Consider the following 17,217-nt stretch of genomic DNA (forward strand, 5'->3'; position numbering starts at 1 on the left):
AAGAAACAATATTAATTTTGTGAAAAGTAAATGTATATTTCGAATAATTCCAAAAATAAGAAATCCCAAATGAGGCATTTTAACACCCTTGGTAGGTCTTAACAATATTAATATTAATGTTATCTTAACAATATTAATTAAAGTAATATAATAGGAATAAATAGGTATAAATAATTATGTTCCTATGGGAGGAAGAATCAATATTAATTTTGTGAAAAGTAAATGTATATTTCGAATAATTCCAAAAATAAGAAATCCCAAATGAGGCATTTTAACACCCTTGGTAGGTCTTAACAATATTAATATTAATGTTATCTTAACAATATTAATTAAAGTAATATAATAGGAATAAATAGGTATAAATAATTATGTTCCTATGGGAGGAAGAATCAATATTAATTTTGTGAAAAGTAAATGTATATTTCGAATAATTCCAAAAATAAGAAATCCCAAACGAGTCTTTTGTCGCTCTTGGTAAGTTTAGTGTTAAATAAAATTACAAATTTCTTGTATTTAATTTCGAAAAACTATGAATTCTAAGGATAGGTGTACAAGGTTCTTTTTTTCTTAAAATTTCTAAATTTATTATTTCTTATTATGTTTGATTATGTTTAATTTTGTTTGATTTATTGCTTTTATTGTGCATGGTTCTTCGAAACTTTCCTTTCATATATAACATTTTCGAGTTTGTTTAAAATAAAAAATATACTCAAAATAGTCAAGGTGCTCATACTCATCTGAGAGACAAGAACCTAGACATTTTGTAAGATTATGATACTAAATTAAAGAAAATGACAATCTGTGATTTTATTAAAATACAAAATACAAAATTGTACAATTTCTTATTTAATCCAAATATTAAGAATTTACATCCCACGTTACATAATAATTAAATAATAATAATCCCACGTTACGTACTAAATTAAAGAAGATGATGATCTGTGATTTTACTAAAATACAAAATACAAAATTGTGTAATTTCTTATTTAATCTAAATATTAAGAATTAAATCCCACGTTACATCTTCGAAAAATTCAATTTGATAATTGATTAAAATTTTCAAGACACTAAATATGGAAAAGTGAAAAACTGACTTATTTTCTATCACTTTGTAACAATTTAAAATTAAATATTACTCTTTCATCAATTTTTTTACAATTCTACATCTCTCAAAAATTAATAAAGATTCAAAATATCAGCAATTCGCTGTTCGCGGAAAAATAAATTCAATAATTTAAAAGAAAATTCATTCTTATTTAATTTAATTCTTTCAAAGTTCTATATCGAAGTATCCTTTCAAAGTTTTCCTCGTAACTATGTCAAACTCGTGCCACATAAGAGCCCATAAGTCTGGTACTTCAAAAAATTTTGAAATTTCCCTGTAACTTCGCACACTTCGGGTCCCAGGGAATTAAAAAGGGTAAAAAAGTAATTCTTCGCAAGTTTTACAGCATGGAACCTGTCCCCAAGGTTTCAGCCATAAAATCAAATCCAAAATCCACAACTCGTGGAGGTTTCGACGCTCTGAATAATTTCAGAAATATTTATTCAACCTTCTTTTTAACCGCAACCCTATATTTAACCCTCTATGGGCCCGTGCAACTTTCAAGTTACATGCTAATATATGGTTATTTTATTAAATACTGCATTCAACGTTATTGTTTTCATCACTCCAGTTCGTGATTTTTCTTTCCGTATATTTATAATTATTTTTACAATACCTCCCGTGGCTCCATTTTTAAAAATCCTAATTCTTTTTCATTTTACCGGTTATTCGATCATGATAGGTTAGGTCCTCTATGGCCCTCTATGATCTTTTCTCCACAAGATGGCGTGGAAAATTATCTTGTCTATCTATTGCACATTATCTTGGCACAATAGTACAAACTTTGTTAATTCAAACTTTCAATATGAATTCGTTACAATAAAATTGTCAAAACTGCTGAATTTATTGGTTAATATTTGTTGATTTTATGTTACACACAATTCTTATAGTCAAGAAAACTATATATTCGGTCCATAGAGGGTTAACCTTTAATTGATAACGTACTTTTTTGTTATAGTATATGTAGTATATTTACTATATGTTAATTACTACGTGATTATACTATGATAATTCGTAAACAAAAAGTATATTTTTATCAGTAATTGAAGTGAAATTATTTTTTCTTTATTTTAGTATAAACACAATAATTTGTCATGCATGACTATAATACGGTGTCAATTTGACGTCGTGTCACTACTTAGAAGTTAATCAAACCCAAAAGAATCCTTCATGCAAATCCTTCACGCAAATCATGATAGGTTAGGTCCTCTATGTCCCTCTATGATCTTTTCTCCACAAGATGGCGTGGAAAATTATCTTGTCTATCTATTGCGCGTTATCTTGGCACAATAGTACAACCGTTGTTAATTAAAACTTTCAATATGAATTCGTTATAATAAAATTGTCAAAACTGCTGAATTTATTGGTTGATATTTGTTGATTTTATGTTACATACAATTCTTATAGTCGAGAAAAATATATATTTTGCCCATAGGGGGTTAAAAAAATAAACAATTTTTAAAAATTGGAAAACATAAATAGCGTACTCTTTTGAAATTCTAGACCAGAAGATTCCTCGCAACGAATGTCTGCTTCTTGCTTTATGGAGTTAATCGATTCAGCAAATGAGCAGCTCGTGTAATATCTCATTCGCGGTGAACGCGGTAGTCGGTTAAATTTTCTACGAAGCAGTAGCCACGTTGGGGAATTTTCTGAATTGATCGTTGGCCATTAGATAATACGTTTGTTGAATGGGATTAAAATTACTCGATAATTTCAGCGGTATGCACAGAATGCTCGGGGCGCCGTTAGAAATTATCAAGTGCGTCCTTTCCGAGTGACTTTAATGCGTCCCTTTCAGAAATATTTCAAGCAGATAGCATGTTTCTCAGTATGCCACGCGGTCTTTTTTCCCGGTAACAAATTCCTACTTCAGTTTAGATATTTATTCGTTCGGCTTCCCCGGGATCTTAGAATTCCAACTTTTTCCATGGCACTTTCTTGGCTCACAAGGATCGTACGTCTTCGAAGCGATCCACGGTTTCTTAGATTTTCTTCAGGCCTTTTCCTACGCCCATGTTTGGCTTGGTCGGTTCGTTTAGGACTTACCGGGATGGTGGATCTATTTAACACGTCAACCAGTTGAACTGGTATAAAACAACACGAGAAGTGGCAAGTTGTTACTACACAGGGTTGCATTTCTTTCGGTTATGCGAAATCTTTGAACGTTCGTTAAAATTGCACGTTATTCAGCAGTCCGTACGTGGAATGTATGGGAGATGTGTGTGAAACAGTTTAAATATAGCCAGGGTATTTATTGGTAATAAATGAACCTTTTAAGTTATTTCATTTTCGATAATTGTATCATTAATAACAAATTTTTATCATTTTTATTGGCTCATTTGTTTTTATGATTGAATAGAAATTTGTATAATCCTGTTATTGACTTATTTGTATAATTCGATTATTATGCCACTATACTGCTAAAAATTTCTGTAAATTTACTATTGAATAAAAATTTGTATATTCCTATTATTGGTATATTTGTATAAATGCAATTATTATGCTACTATTCTGCTAGAAATTTTTGTAAATTTACTATTCAATAAAAATTTGTATATTTTTATTATTGGTTTATTTATATAAGTTGCTTATTATGTTACTATGCCACTAGAAATTTCTGTAACTTTAGTATTGAATAAAAATTTGTATATTCCTATTATTGGTATATTTGTATAAATGCAATTATTATGCTACTATTCTGCTAGAAATTTTTGTAAATTTACCATTCAGTAAAAATTTGTATAATCTTATTACTGGTATATTTGTATAATTCGATTATTATGCTACTATACTGTTAGAAATTTTTGTAAATTTACTATTGAATAGGAATTTGTATATTTTTATTATTGATATATTTGTATAATTCGATTATTATTCTACTATCCTGCTAGAAATTTCTATAAATTTACTATTTAATAGGAATTTGTATATTTTTATTATTGGTTTATTTATATAAGTTGCTTATTATGTTACTATGCCGCTAGAAATTTGTGTAATTTTAGTATTGAATAAAAATTTGTATATTACTATTATTGGTATATTTGTATAAATGCAATTATTATGCTACTATTCTGTTAGAAATTTTTGTAGATTGACTATTGAATTGAAATTTGTATGATTCTGTTATTATATATAAATTATTACAACGCTACCGTTGACTAAAAAAATCCCATCATTTTATTATTAGGTAAATAAAAATTGGTATCATCTTATTATTAATAAAAATTTCAAAAATTCTACTATTAAATGCAAATTTTTATAATTCTTTGTTTAAATGAAAATTTCTATGGTTCTACTATTAAATATCAAATTGCAGGATAAAAAATGCCTATAATTTTATTATTAATTAAAATCATCTACAATTCTACTGTAAACTAAAAATTTCCATAATTCCACTACTAAATAGAAATGACTATAATTCCATCATTAACTTATTTACCTCTAAAAATATCACTTCCTGTACTTCATATTATTATCCTCACTGAAGACTATAAAAAACTCAATTTCTCCAATCCTGCAGGAAAATTCATCTTCATCTTATTGACCAAGTGTTCCCACTCGCTTTAACTCTTTGGGGTACGCTGGGATTAAATGTGCCCCACCTTTTTGATGCACTGTAATGAATGGTGGAACATTTTTAGTCCCATCTCGAAATATTGCAATAGCTGCATACACATAAGTTTATATTATATTTCGTCTTATTTACGTAAAGCAGTTGGTAATACCTTCAACAAATGTTATAAATGTATTCGCTTGCGTTGGCAACGTTCAGCATGCCAGTACAAGTTCATCAATTGTTGCAAGTAAATTTATTAATTTAACCCTTTGCAGTCGACGATTTTTTGGCCAGAGAAGAGTAGAAATTCGAATATTCTCTATTAAAATACAGACGATACCTTTCTGAGCAGTAAATATAGAATTATATAATAATAAAATTGTAGAATTATTTGATTTCGATACCTCGCACACTATTACATTAAATTTGACATATTAATTAATATCGATCTTCCAAATTTTATGAAATGGTGACTGAAGCTCATCTCTCGAGTGCAAAGGGTTAACTTTATTAATAAAACTTAATAAAATTTATTTTTATTGCGACAATCTTGTTTTCCTGGTTTTACGTGAAAAATCATAAAAGCAAGTTAATTTTTATAAAAATTAGTTCTATACCAATTTTGTTTCACTTAAAATTCAATAAAATTTCCATGCATCTTGGGTCCATTTTATTATCCGAAATCCTGTGCAGCAAAGAGTTTTAACCCCTTGCACTCGACGATTTTTTCGTTACAGAAAAATAGTAATTCGAGGACTCTGTCATGAAGTGGAGGATATTTTTAAAACGGTAAATAAGAAGTCGTATGCAAATTAAATTTATTAATAAAATTTAATAAAATTTATTTCTATTGCGACAATCTTGTTTTCCTGGTTTTACGTGAAAAATCATAAAAGCAAGTTAATTTTTATAAAAATTAGTTCTATACCAATTTTGTTTCACTTAAAATTCAATAAAATTTCCATGCATCTTGGGTCCATTTTATTATCCGAAATCCTGTGCAGCAAAGAGTTTTAACCCCTTGCACTCGACGATTTTTTCGTTACAGAAAAATAGTAATTCGAGGACTCTGTCATGAAGTGGAGGATATTTTTAAAACGGTAAATAAGAAGTCGTATGCAAATTAAGACGTTGAATTATTTCATTTCAATATTCCACGCATTGTTCAGTAATTTTAAATTTGATATATTAATTAACATCGATATTTAAAATTTGATTAAATGGCGACTGAGAGGCCCTCCCCTTAAGTGCAAAGGGTTAACACAACCCTGTTAACCCCGTTTCGTTTTACACCGAGCAAAACGACCAGACGACGTAACTTTTCGAGTTATGTCTTTGCCAACAATGAAACGATAACAAAAGTGGCACAATATTTTCGCCAGCCGTTGTTTTTCTGCTTGGCCCTTTTCGGGACTCGAACAATGGGGGACTGGCTTTCTTGAATTCCTACCTGCCAGATGCACCAGCATGTTTGGGGTCATGTTGCGGTACTGCAACCTAATCGCGATTGGTTAATACGGTAAGATGTTCTGGATGATTTGCAGCCCTGGACAGGACGGACGGTTCGAAAATAAAGGAAGATAAAAGATAAGCCCTGATGCCGCTGCCGCCTCGGGATCATTTTAATGACGCAACCGTCGTTGACTCGCGTGAAAGTTGACTTGCGTGTCTGCTCTTTCCGCTCCTTTCGAAGAATAGTTCGAAACGATACTATCGAATGTCACGCAGACGATGTTATTCCGTACACCTTGCCGTCAACTTCAATTGCAATTAAATTGGAACAAAAACCTGGTTCCCTTTTATTTACCATCACCGAATCCTCGTGACAGTAACTCGACAACTTTCCAGAATACCAAGCACTTGGTCTTCCAATTTTATCGCGTTACAATTTATAATTATTTAATTCAGAATTAAATAAATATCCGTTGACATAGGTTCCCACTCATCAGTCACTATATATATTGGGTTGGCAACTAAGTGATTGCGGATTATGTCAGTAGTTAGCTTTTGCACGTTCTTTTGCTTTGTCAACGTGTTCAAGGCACCTAACTTATATTGTTTTCTTGCTGTTTGGACTTCCGCCTTTAATTTAGTTGAAAAATTGTATCGATTAGTTATTTAGTTTCGTTTTTATCCCAATTTAAAAATGGAAGAACGAGACGCGCATTTCGGACATATTTTACCGTTTTATTTCCGAAAAGGCAGAACGCATCGCAAGCACGCAAGAAGTTATGTGCCGTAAATGGGAATGAAGCCTCGAAAGAAAGACAGTGTCAAAATTGGTTTGCCAAATTTCATTCTGGCGATTTTTCACTGAAAAGTGCGCAACAATCTGGCCGTCCAGTTGAAGTTGACGAGACCCATATCAAGGCCATTATCGATTCAGATCGTCATAGCGCAACACGTGAGATTGCAGAGAAGCTCAATGTATCGCATACATGCATTAAAAAGAAATTAAAACGGCTTGGCTATGTCAAGAAACTCGATTTATGGATCCCTCATCAGCTTAAGGAAATTCATTTGACGCAACGCATTAGCATCTGCGATTCGCTTCTGAAACGCAACGAAATTGATGGATTTCTGAAACGACTGATAACTGGCGACGAAAAGTGGATAGTTTATAACAACGTTAATCGGAGAAGATCGTGGGTGATGCAAGATGAACCAGCCTAGACGACACCAAAATCTGAGATTCGCTAAAAAATTTTGTATTTTCCTTCGAATTTAAAATCCGCAATCACTTAGTTGCCAACCTAATAATTACGTTCCATTGTATTATTCCCAGGTGAATAACAGTTAGCTGATCTATCTAATAATTCGCAGTCCCACTCAACGACTGTATATATGCACGCGTGCATTGCATTATTCGTAAATGAGTAATAGATAAAAGAAGAATAATAGTTAGGTGGTCTATCTAACGACTTGGAGTCCCACTCGGTGACTATGCACACACCCCTGTACATTGCGTTATTCGTAAATAAATAACGGGTCAAAAAGAGAACAATAGTGGTCTATCTAATGACTCAGAGTGCCACTCGGTGAGTATGTGTAAGGAATCATAATGTATTTGTTTCAACTGCACAATTTAGAAGTTACAGAAGAGTTCTTCCTACGTCTACACCTAATAAGAAACAAGATTCTGTTCAAAATTCACCAGACTTACAAATGACAATTGCAGCAAGTACATTTTATGGACTATGTGTATCTCATAGTACTACTGACATGTCAAGTAATACTCAAGATCTGAGTGATTACAGACGTACTAGTTTACATTGCACGCTGTAAAATGAATTCTAATTTTGTTGTATTTGAGCGTGATATATAATTTGAAAAAAGTTCTTTAAAACTGAAATTATTATCGTTCAATCTATTTCATAATATACATAGATATAAATTTTTAACCGAATAATGATAACAGTTGCAAATATTGTTACACTTTTCATTTTATAATAAACTAATTAATTAAACAGTATCTATACGTGGACTATACGTGGATTGCGAAGGTGATACAGCGCATGGAAGTTGATCATGCAGCGCGAGATAATTCGAGGTTGGAGGTAGATGGGTAAAAACTTACTTTGAGTTTTTGAGTGTGACCACATCGGCAACAGCAGTAAGACATGTAGTCAGGTAATGCTGGCATAAACTTGAGCTGTTCCTGTTGCTGCGAGTACTCGTCTACGAGTTTGCGATACTGTACCCTGAAGATGGGCCTCGTCGTGCTCTGCGAGCCTTTACCAAGGCGTCCCATAATCGCAGAGAATGCGGCCAGGGTTTTGCGCCTGCGTGTGAACCTCCTCATGCCACGGCGACCGTTGCACTTCTTCGTCCTCCAACTCGATTCGAAGCGCACGGTTTCCGGCTTTTGCCAAATTTTGCCAATTTTTCCGGCTGCTAACGAAAAAGCGGCAACGAACAACACTCGTACGATCACTCGGCCGATGTATTCTCGTTCTCCCATTCACTGTACCGGCTCCACGCACTACACGATAGACCCCGTAAATCACACGTGGATTCTCTGTCACTGTGCACGATTTTTATAGTACATTCACCATTTCGTTTAACCCGCAACTTAGTCGATGTACGAGGAAGCAAAATCATCGGTTGGACAGGATGTTTCATAGTTCGTCGAGATGGACCAACGGTCGAAGGTCACTCGACACGCTTCATCAGGCGAGTGTCAATCGCAGGAGTTGCTTGCGTGGACACATGGATTCCCCTGGAAGCTAGCCACTGATTTAACTGGCACCCACTTGTCCACGGCACCACCTAGCACACTTTCTAATTCGCATACTACCGGCATACCGGTAAACGCATTCAACACCACCCAGTGAAACCTTCATTCACTTATCAGCGAACAGGCACACTCCTCGAGGAATTCACTCGGTCGACGAGACGTGAACCGGCGCGCAGCCTCTCGAGATACGAGATCCTGGGCTAACCTATTTTTCTCGATCACCGAGGGAAACCTCTGTCGGGCATCGGAAATCACGCACAAATGAAAATACCTCACGGAAACGATGAGGAAGGCACGTTTCGGTGATTGACACGCGTGTCTCTTCCTCGCGTCGATGTCTCCTCAGCCTCCGACTGCTGGTCCTGGTGTCACCGAAACGATAACCCCGTCCATGCTACGTTGCATCTCTATTTTAGAATGGTCGGGTAAACATGTTCCCGGGTGTTTCCATAAACAGACACGAAAGGTACGTTAGCGGATGGAGGACTTTGACTATAAATACCGGAGCGATTGGCCGGGACAATAAAAGCGTTTCACGGTATCCATGCTTCTCAGGTACGGTCTTCGAAAATTATCCAGTACCACCTTGTACTGCTGTAAGGTATACTATCGTTGGCAGGTGATCATCCGTCTCTGATCCGGCAGACCGGTCCGATCGCTTTACGCGTGGGACACGCACGGAACATCCAGGGCTCCACTTCGTGGCGTACGTAGTCTTCACCGAGTGTCGTTCTGCATGCCGATCCGCGGAAACCGGTTAACGAGTTCGAAGCTGCCTTTCGCTTCGTCCTCGTCGACTGTCAACCATACTTGCATCTACCACTAGCGCGTTAAGTCTCCGTCTTTTTCTCCTCCTCTCTCCTCTCCGTCCTTCTTTTCCTCCCTTTTTTCACCTCGCTTCTCCGCCGTTTTATGTTCACGGTCGGGCAACGAAATGGAGAAATCGGGCAGAGGGATAATTCCGAGTATTCCAGTTCCTCGATCGTTTCGATTACGTTTGCTCGGACGTTACGGATAATGGTACCTGTTGCATACCAGGTAATATTCGCCAGCCGGTATTCCTGGCCACGGATATTCGTGTGGGACCGTTTCATTCGTGGATCAACGATCCGGCCGATACAGGGACAACGCGAGCTCGAGTTCCCTACTAGTTTTACACGTTTTCTCTCTTTGCACTGTGAGCAGCACTGCCGGATACGACTCCGTTATCTGCTAGCGATACAAACGCGGTTAGATTTACGATCGGAAAGACGATCTCGACGTGACGACATTCCCCGTCCGCTGCCACGAGCATCGGACCCGAGCTAGCCGTCGGGTTCGCGTCGATTCTTCTCACTGAAACTACTGGACACCACGAGTCGAACGATTTTCGTTTAAGGAAGAACCGGCCAGGTCGATTACCCACGAGCGAGTCGCCGAGAGGGACCGAGAACAGAGTCCCAATGGGGCACGTAGTAGCTTGGCCGAATCTGGGAAACGTATGTTTTCTAGAGCGTTTGACGAGACGACAGCAGGCTTCGCGTGCCTTCTCTCTACTACTGTCAACTGTGGAAGGGCTGCCAGGCGAGATGCCGCTGGATTTTCGTGCCCCTCCCCCTGTGGACGTCAGAGTTTCGGTCCTACCTGACAGAGGCCAATCCAGGTGGTGCTCCTCTCGAGCGAGGCGAGCCGCCTAGAGCATGCTAGCCGGCCCAGCAATGGCAATACCTCCCGGTACGTATAGAGAGAGACTGAAGTCGAAAGAGGAACACCGAGCAGGAGTAGCACCGGCGGCCCACACGGCTCTATCCCCACCACTAGGCCGCGAAACCGAGCGGAGCGAGCGACCGACCGACCGACCTCTTCTCTCCGACCGCTTTCTTGCTCCAACTGCGGCATTGAACACGTTCAACGGCAGCTGGCGAATACCAGCTATCTCCTTCCTCGTCACTCGCTGCATCTGCCCGCTCTCCTTGTCCTCCTTCCGCGCAACCAGAGTTCTCGAGAGACCGATCGCATGAGTTTGCGATTCGCGTTCTTTGACCTCCTGCCGGCACGATCGTGGACTCGTGTCGGACCACGGACGTTACTCTTGATACCTTCCACTCCGTGCACGACATCCGCGACGTCATCGAAGAGGATCGATCGACGCGCGGCCCGCGAACAAGGGTATAAGGCCCCGCGCGCTCCCCGTCCCGACCATTTTTCTCGCTTTTTTCAATCCTTTTGCAACCACCGGCCGAAAGCACGCTGCCGATGCGGCCGTTTCTCCCGATCGCCAAACGCGTATCCATCGTCATCCGTGAATCTTCGCTCGAAAGGAGTCTTCGTTTCGGTAGAATCCGCGGGCAAATCGGCGCGCGATTGCACGAGGCACGAGTACCGTTAAATCGGCAGATTCCGCGCGGCTCTGTGGTAGAAAGTAGCCGATATCGCGTTTAGCACTATTTCATAATTGACGTTATGAATGCAGCCATGAGCCGAGGAATTGAATGTATTAAACGCGTAGTAGATGTGGGAGCTTCTTTTATTGATGCGCCCACTCTTCAATGGGTACCCCGACCGTTATGGCGGCGCACTGTAAACCAGCAGATTTTTCCGCCATAGAACTTTCTAAAGCTATTTATATTTTATACGCGTACGTGAACCATGCGTTATGTTGCCGTATATCCCCGAGACAGTGACGTTCCTCTTCTTCTTAATTTTTCCTTAAATTTTAGAAAATTTCTCGTCGAGTAGTCGATTCTCGAAAAGTCGAGAAATATCGATTTCAACGTACCGATATATTTTCATGCGAAGTATCGCGAGGATCGTCCATTCAATGGTAAGTTTATTGGGAAATTTATTTATAGAATTATATTTATTTGGAGAATTTTTGAAAATTTATTAAGAACGTGTTGCATCTATAGATTATTTTATTAATTTATTAGGAGGCTTTTATAACTATAATTTGATTGCGAGACTTATTTGTTTATAAATTTATTGGCAAGACTGTACATCTGTAGCAAATTAATTTTTAATTCGTGTCAATATATTCCTAGACATACTTTAAATAGTTTTGAATAACCTAACGAGATAAAGTCACGATATAGGTTACAAAAATATATATAATACAATTTTATATTATTCTTATATATCTACCATATGAATATTAAACGAAATGAAATAAAAATTCAGAAATAATTATCAAGAATTTAAAATTATACGAATTGACAGCTTTTGTAAAATAAACACCGTAAAATTTTATTATCTAGATATATTTTCTTTGTATTTTTTCCCATAAAAATATTCGACGATTAATATTAAAAGGAAAATAACTTACTGTTAGACGATAAGTCTTATTGGTATACTTATACCGATGTCTCCGTAATAACGTCGTTATTCACGAGGAATGGAGTTTCGACGAAGATAAAAAGATAGATGCGTGTTACAAGAGATAAGTCGTATAAGAAAGTAGCTCATAAATTACTCGGAACTTTTAGGTTATCGAAATAAATGGGAAAATGTCGTGTAATCGCGGATTTACAAGTATCGAAGCTTTCGAGGAGGAAGAGCATTGGGTAAATTCTTATATAAGCCACAGTCCACCTCGTGTAGTTTTCCCTCTATATACAACATAACCTATGATACGTATCTTAACATCAAAATTGGTATCGATTACATAGACGTCAACTTAGAAAATTAAAAAATCAAAAATAGAAAAAGGAGAAGATAAAAAATAAAAAAAAGTCAAATGGTAAACATCTGACGTATAATTTTCATGAATTTATTTGTGAAATAATAAAGTACGCGAAAAAAATACATGCACATAGTTTCCCGTCTGTATCATCTCGCTAGTAAAACAAACACTGGAAAAAAAGAAATAAAATAATAAATTGGAAACGATATTCAAACAGGAAAACAAGCTTTGGCAAGGAACGGTATGAACCGCAAACAGTTTTGAATTATAGAACATTAAATAACCGAGATGCAAGAGAAAATGTCGCGTAATCATAGATTCCCAAGATTCAAAGCTTTCAGGAAGGAACGAGCGAGTCTGGGATTTCCTTGGACAAGCTATCAAGTTTTTTCCGCAATATATACAGAAAGCCAGGTTAGGAATACGGGAGCTGCTCTCAAATTCAATTACAGCGGTTACTGGGGAAAACGGGATGGAAGGATACGAGGTAGTAAAGGTAGCACGCCGGTAGCCAGGACTCGTAAATGATCTCGAGTTAATCGTCAACCCTGGCTAATTTAATGTACCAGAGATTTCGCTCGAACGTCGCACTCTGGCGTGAATTTCGCGAAACCTTAAGGCGCGCTCCTAACGCCGGAATAAATCACCCGATCGCCCTTTCTTTACCAGTTGACCGGTAACGTGGTTGGAGGATAATATTCTGTGCGGTCGCTTATGCAGATTACGCGTTAAGATTCAACGAAGGTTCCCGACGAGAAATCGTCAACGATTTCCTGTCCTCTCGCTGAATTTTATTACAACCAACGAAAATTACTGCATACCGTAACTCATGGGAACGTCTAATGAACAGGTTAGAAATGTTACACTGATAAGCAAGGCGTTATAAAAGTTTTTAGGATTATTATAGAAATATTACACATGACTGGGCAATTTGGTGGGGATCATGTAAAAATTTTAGGCCAAATCATAGGATAGAAATCATACAAAATTGACAACTTGAAAATATTAGTTATAAATGTTATTATGTATGCAGTTGTAAGGCTCTTGGATACAAGATTTGAATAATTCTTGATAGAAGTAAAATTTAAATGAAATTAGTTATTACTGTCTGTAAACAGTAGTTTGTATTCTGATCTCGGTATTTGAAATAGGTATAAATTGTATGTACTGTGGTACGTGTAGTCAGTGACCTAATGAAATAGTACAGATTATGGTTTAATATATGGTATAATAAGATGTAGAATTAGTATAGCCTTGTACGTCAATTTTATATGCAGATTTATTACCGTGCTTTTTATAGGTCATATGAATGTAAATTAAATTGTGAATAAAACAGCAGTATTGGTTGTAATCTCACATCATGAAGTTTTATAAAGACAAACAAGACTACCTTCCTTTAAAACAGGATTTAACTATTACTAATATTATGACGGATATTTACATATGTAACTTCTACATATAATCAAATCATTGATGTAGAATTACATTTAGAATTCAACATTAGAAAATGATTATAACTTAAATATATGAGATACCAATAAACCTTCTTAAGACTCTTACCAAAATAATCTTATTATAGATATTATTTCAATTATCTCAATGAATTAAATAACGCACAAGAAAATTAAACATTTAGAGTAAAACTACAAGAAATACAGTTTATAATTTAGTACTTTATGAAAGTTAATTTTACATAAATGTAAAGACACAAATTTTTAGCTTCCCTTGTGCTTAATACTTAATTCAGTAAAACATGTTTTATCTAGCATAAATGGTTTAATATGTTTCCTCATTAACAGTAATCAAAAGTAACACAAATAGTGGTACATAACCTATAAAGAATGCGTTCTAAATTGTAATACATTTGGCTCGTATCTGTCCAAGAATTTCATGATGCACGGTAGTAGTTCATTCAAAATTTACTTCCCACATATAAGTCAGATATCTGTTTCTTTAACAAAGCAAAGTTCCGTGCAATTTCGGCAAACTTGAAGCTCGTGTCAGAGGTTGAATTCGCCGGCCAAGGATAAGGATGTTACTTTTTGTCGCGGGCACCGGCGGCGTGTTCGTCTTCTTCGTCGTGGTCGATGGGAGAAGAGGCCCAGGCAGGGGTAATAAAAAGCTACAAAAAGATCCGAGGCTGCATACCTTACATAGTCGCACGCCTCCACGCGACTCGCGTCCTGCAAGCCGTCGCGGCGCTCTGCTCTGTTCCTCCTAACGGTCTCAGCAGCCCGGATGCCTTATCAACCTGCACTTTCAACCTCTCCCTTAAATCTCTGTTTAGCGAGACTGTTTGAACGGTATCGGCATGTTTAACAGCCTTTGAGCTTGTGATTAAGCTGAGACATCATTCCTGTTTAATGTCCAATTATCTTCAAAGCTAATATTATTAGGCTGATTAGAATATACTGTCTCTAAACTCTACTACTGCAGTTGCAACTCTATTTTGGAATTTATACAAAGTAATTAAGTTGAGATATTATTTCTGTTTAATATCCTGCTATTTTTAAAATTAATATTATTAATCTCATTAAAATATACTATCTCTAAATTTAACTACTGCAGATGCAACTTTATTTTGGAATTTATAGGAAGTAATTAAGTTGAGATATTATTTCTTTTTAATATTCTCTTATTTTTAAATCTACTATTATCATGATTTATATGATCATTATCATATTTAGAAATTTGGAAGTTTGTTGCTACATTTTATTTGTACATTTGCAATTTTATTTTTAGGACATCCATAAAGTAATTTGAGTTGACATATTATTCTTATTTAACGTCTATCTTAAAAGTTAATATTGTTAAGCTGATCAGTATCTTCTGCTATTAGATTTTATTCTCTCATATTCAACTTTATTTTGAGGATTCCTACAAAGCGATGAAGTTCAAACATCATTTAGCAACTTTATTTCAGAACTTCCAGAATGTTCCTAGGGATTTATTACAAAGTTTTGTCGCAAGATTTGACTTGTACATTTGCAACTTTATTCTGAAGAGTCTCATGAAGATAAAATTTTTTTAGACCTTAGCAACTTTAGGTATTTAAGTACTTCCATAAATTATAGATAATTGACATTTGTATATATTTTAATTACTGAAGTAAAAGTTATGAAAATATAACTAGAAAAATTAGAAATTAAAGTAACAAAGTACAATCTAAGCATTGTATTTCATAAGAGGAGAAAGGAATAGGCTTGTTAGCTTCTTTGGTTACATTGATCACTTGCATAAATTTTTACTACAGTTTTTGAAAGGAAAAATATTTAATATTGAAAATAGACTGGAGAATATTTTAATAAAAAAGAAAATGAAAAATGAACATACATGAGGACAGCCACGAGTAATAATAGATACCACATACATTAAAGATGAGTTCACAGAACTTAAAAAAAAGAAGATATAAAACTATGATTATCCTAATACTTTTAAATGTACACACAAATCATTACATCTAAAATAAAAATATTCTTTCTCTCTTTTCATTAAAAAATAACTAAAAAACAAGCAAAATCTAACATTTTCTAACCTCAATACTATCAGGTGTTACAAACAAATTATGTATTCCACCTAACATTACCCCAATTTTGTTATTTTAAACAACTCGAGTTCCACTTTCATTTCCATCCCTCCATTTTAGCAAAACTTTCTTATCCAAAAGATTCATCGAATTATCCCCAAGTCCGATTATTCCATGCATGTAAATATTTTCGTGCAACATAACCTACACAGCTCTATCAAAGAATTATTATTAGCTCGAAAATCCGTGCCTCTTCAGCAGCCACGCGTGCGTTCAACGACTTCGCGTCTCAATCCTTCACATTTTCCACGAGCATCGCTGGCGCAGGGCTGATATACCAGACGGAATAAGAAAATTAAAGCCGGCTGTTAGTCATTTCTCCGAGCGTTGTTCGTGACAAGACAGCCGTCCATAGGAGCTTCTTACGTTCGCGAGAATCGTTCATCGTCGATCAAATCTCCTGTCTCTTTCAACAAATGTGTTGCGCGCTGGCCATATCGCGTGTAGCCGCGTCTTGCCGGGAAAACTCGTCATGATCGTCACGAATAGAAAGCCAAGGCGAGCCCTTGGTCATTCGATTTATTCCATTTCTCGGTAGGCGCTGATGTAGCTACGGGGTGAGGTAGCAAGAAGCGAAATGAGGGTACGACATCGAAAAGAGGGGAGCGTACGCAGCCACCAACTAGGTACCACTATTATCTGTACGAGAATGCCAAGGTCAACCTCATTCCGAGGCAACAGTGGCCAGTATTGGAGTATGTACCCGCTGGCTGATATCGTTGCATCGAGAAGCTACCTGTACTATCGATTTTTTATCTTTTTTTTTCCCCCCTCTTTTTCTGTAGGTTTCAGTTTAAGTAAGTGTTCTCGTGAAACTTTCATGCTTACGATTCGATCGTGTTCTCCGTATTTAGGTCGTGCTTGTTGTTTTGTGGTGGTAACGGTGATTGATGGACTAGTGGGGTACTAGTAAGAATATATATATATATACATACATACGTACGTACATATATATATGTATATGTAAGTAGACAGGTAAAAATATATACGGTATAGTTTTATGAGTTATTTTGAATCGTCACATTGCATAACTTATATGTGGTTTATTATATATAGTTTAATATATATATAT

The 17,217-nt window shown here is 36.2% G+C and overlaps 1 protein-coding gene across 2 annotated transcripts in view; it reads right to left on the reverse strand.

Moving 5' to 3' along the window:
• The window catches only part of LOC108545510 (tensin-1), a 267,001-nt gene that overhangs the window by 86,726 nt on the left and 163,058 nt on the right, over window positions 1-17,217 (reverse strand). Inside the window, exon 1 of one of the 2 annotated variants that reach the window (XM_017897173.1) lies at window positions 8,242-8,415. The exons of the other annotated variant lie outside the window; for it this stretch is intronic. Within the exon in view, the coding sequence (XP_017752662.1) occupies window positions 8,242-8,415 (174 nt within the window). Of the gene's footprint in view, window positions 1-8,241; window positions 8,416-17,217 lie in introns of those variants that run through there. 2 annotated transcript variants of the gene reach the window in all.

The sequence above is a fragment of the Eufriesea mexicana genome, unplaced genomic scaffold (genome assembly GCF_001483705.2).
Source record: "Eufriesea mexicana isolate 0111107269 unplaced genomic scaffold, ASM148370v2 scaffold472, whole genome shotgun sequence".
NCBI lineage: Eukaryota > Metazoa > Arthropoda > Insecta > Hymenoptera > Apidae > Eufriesea > Eufriesea mexicana.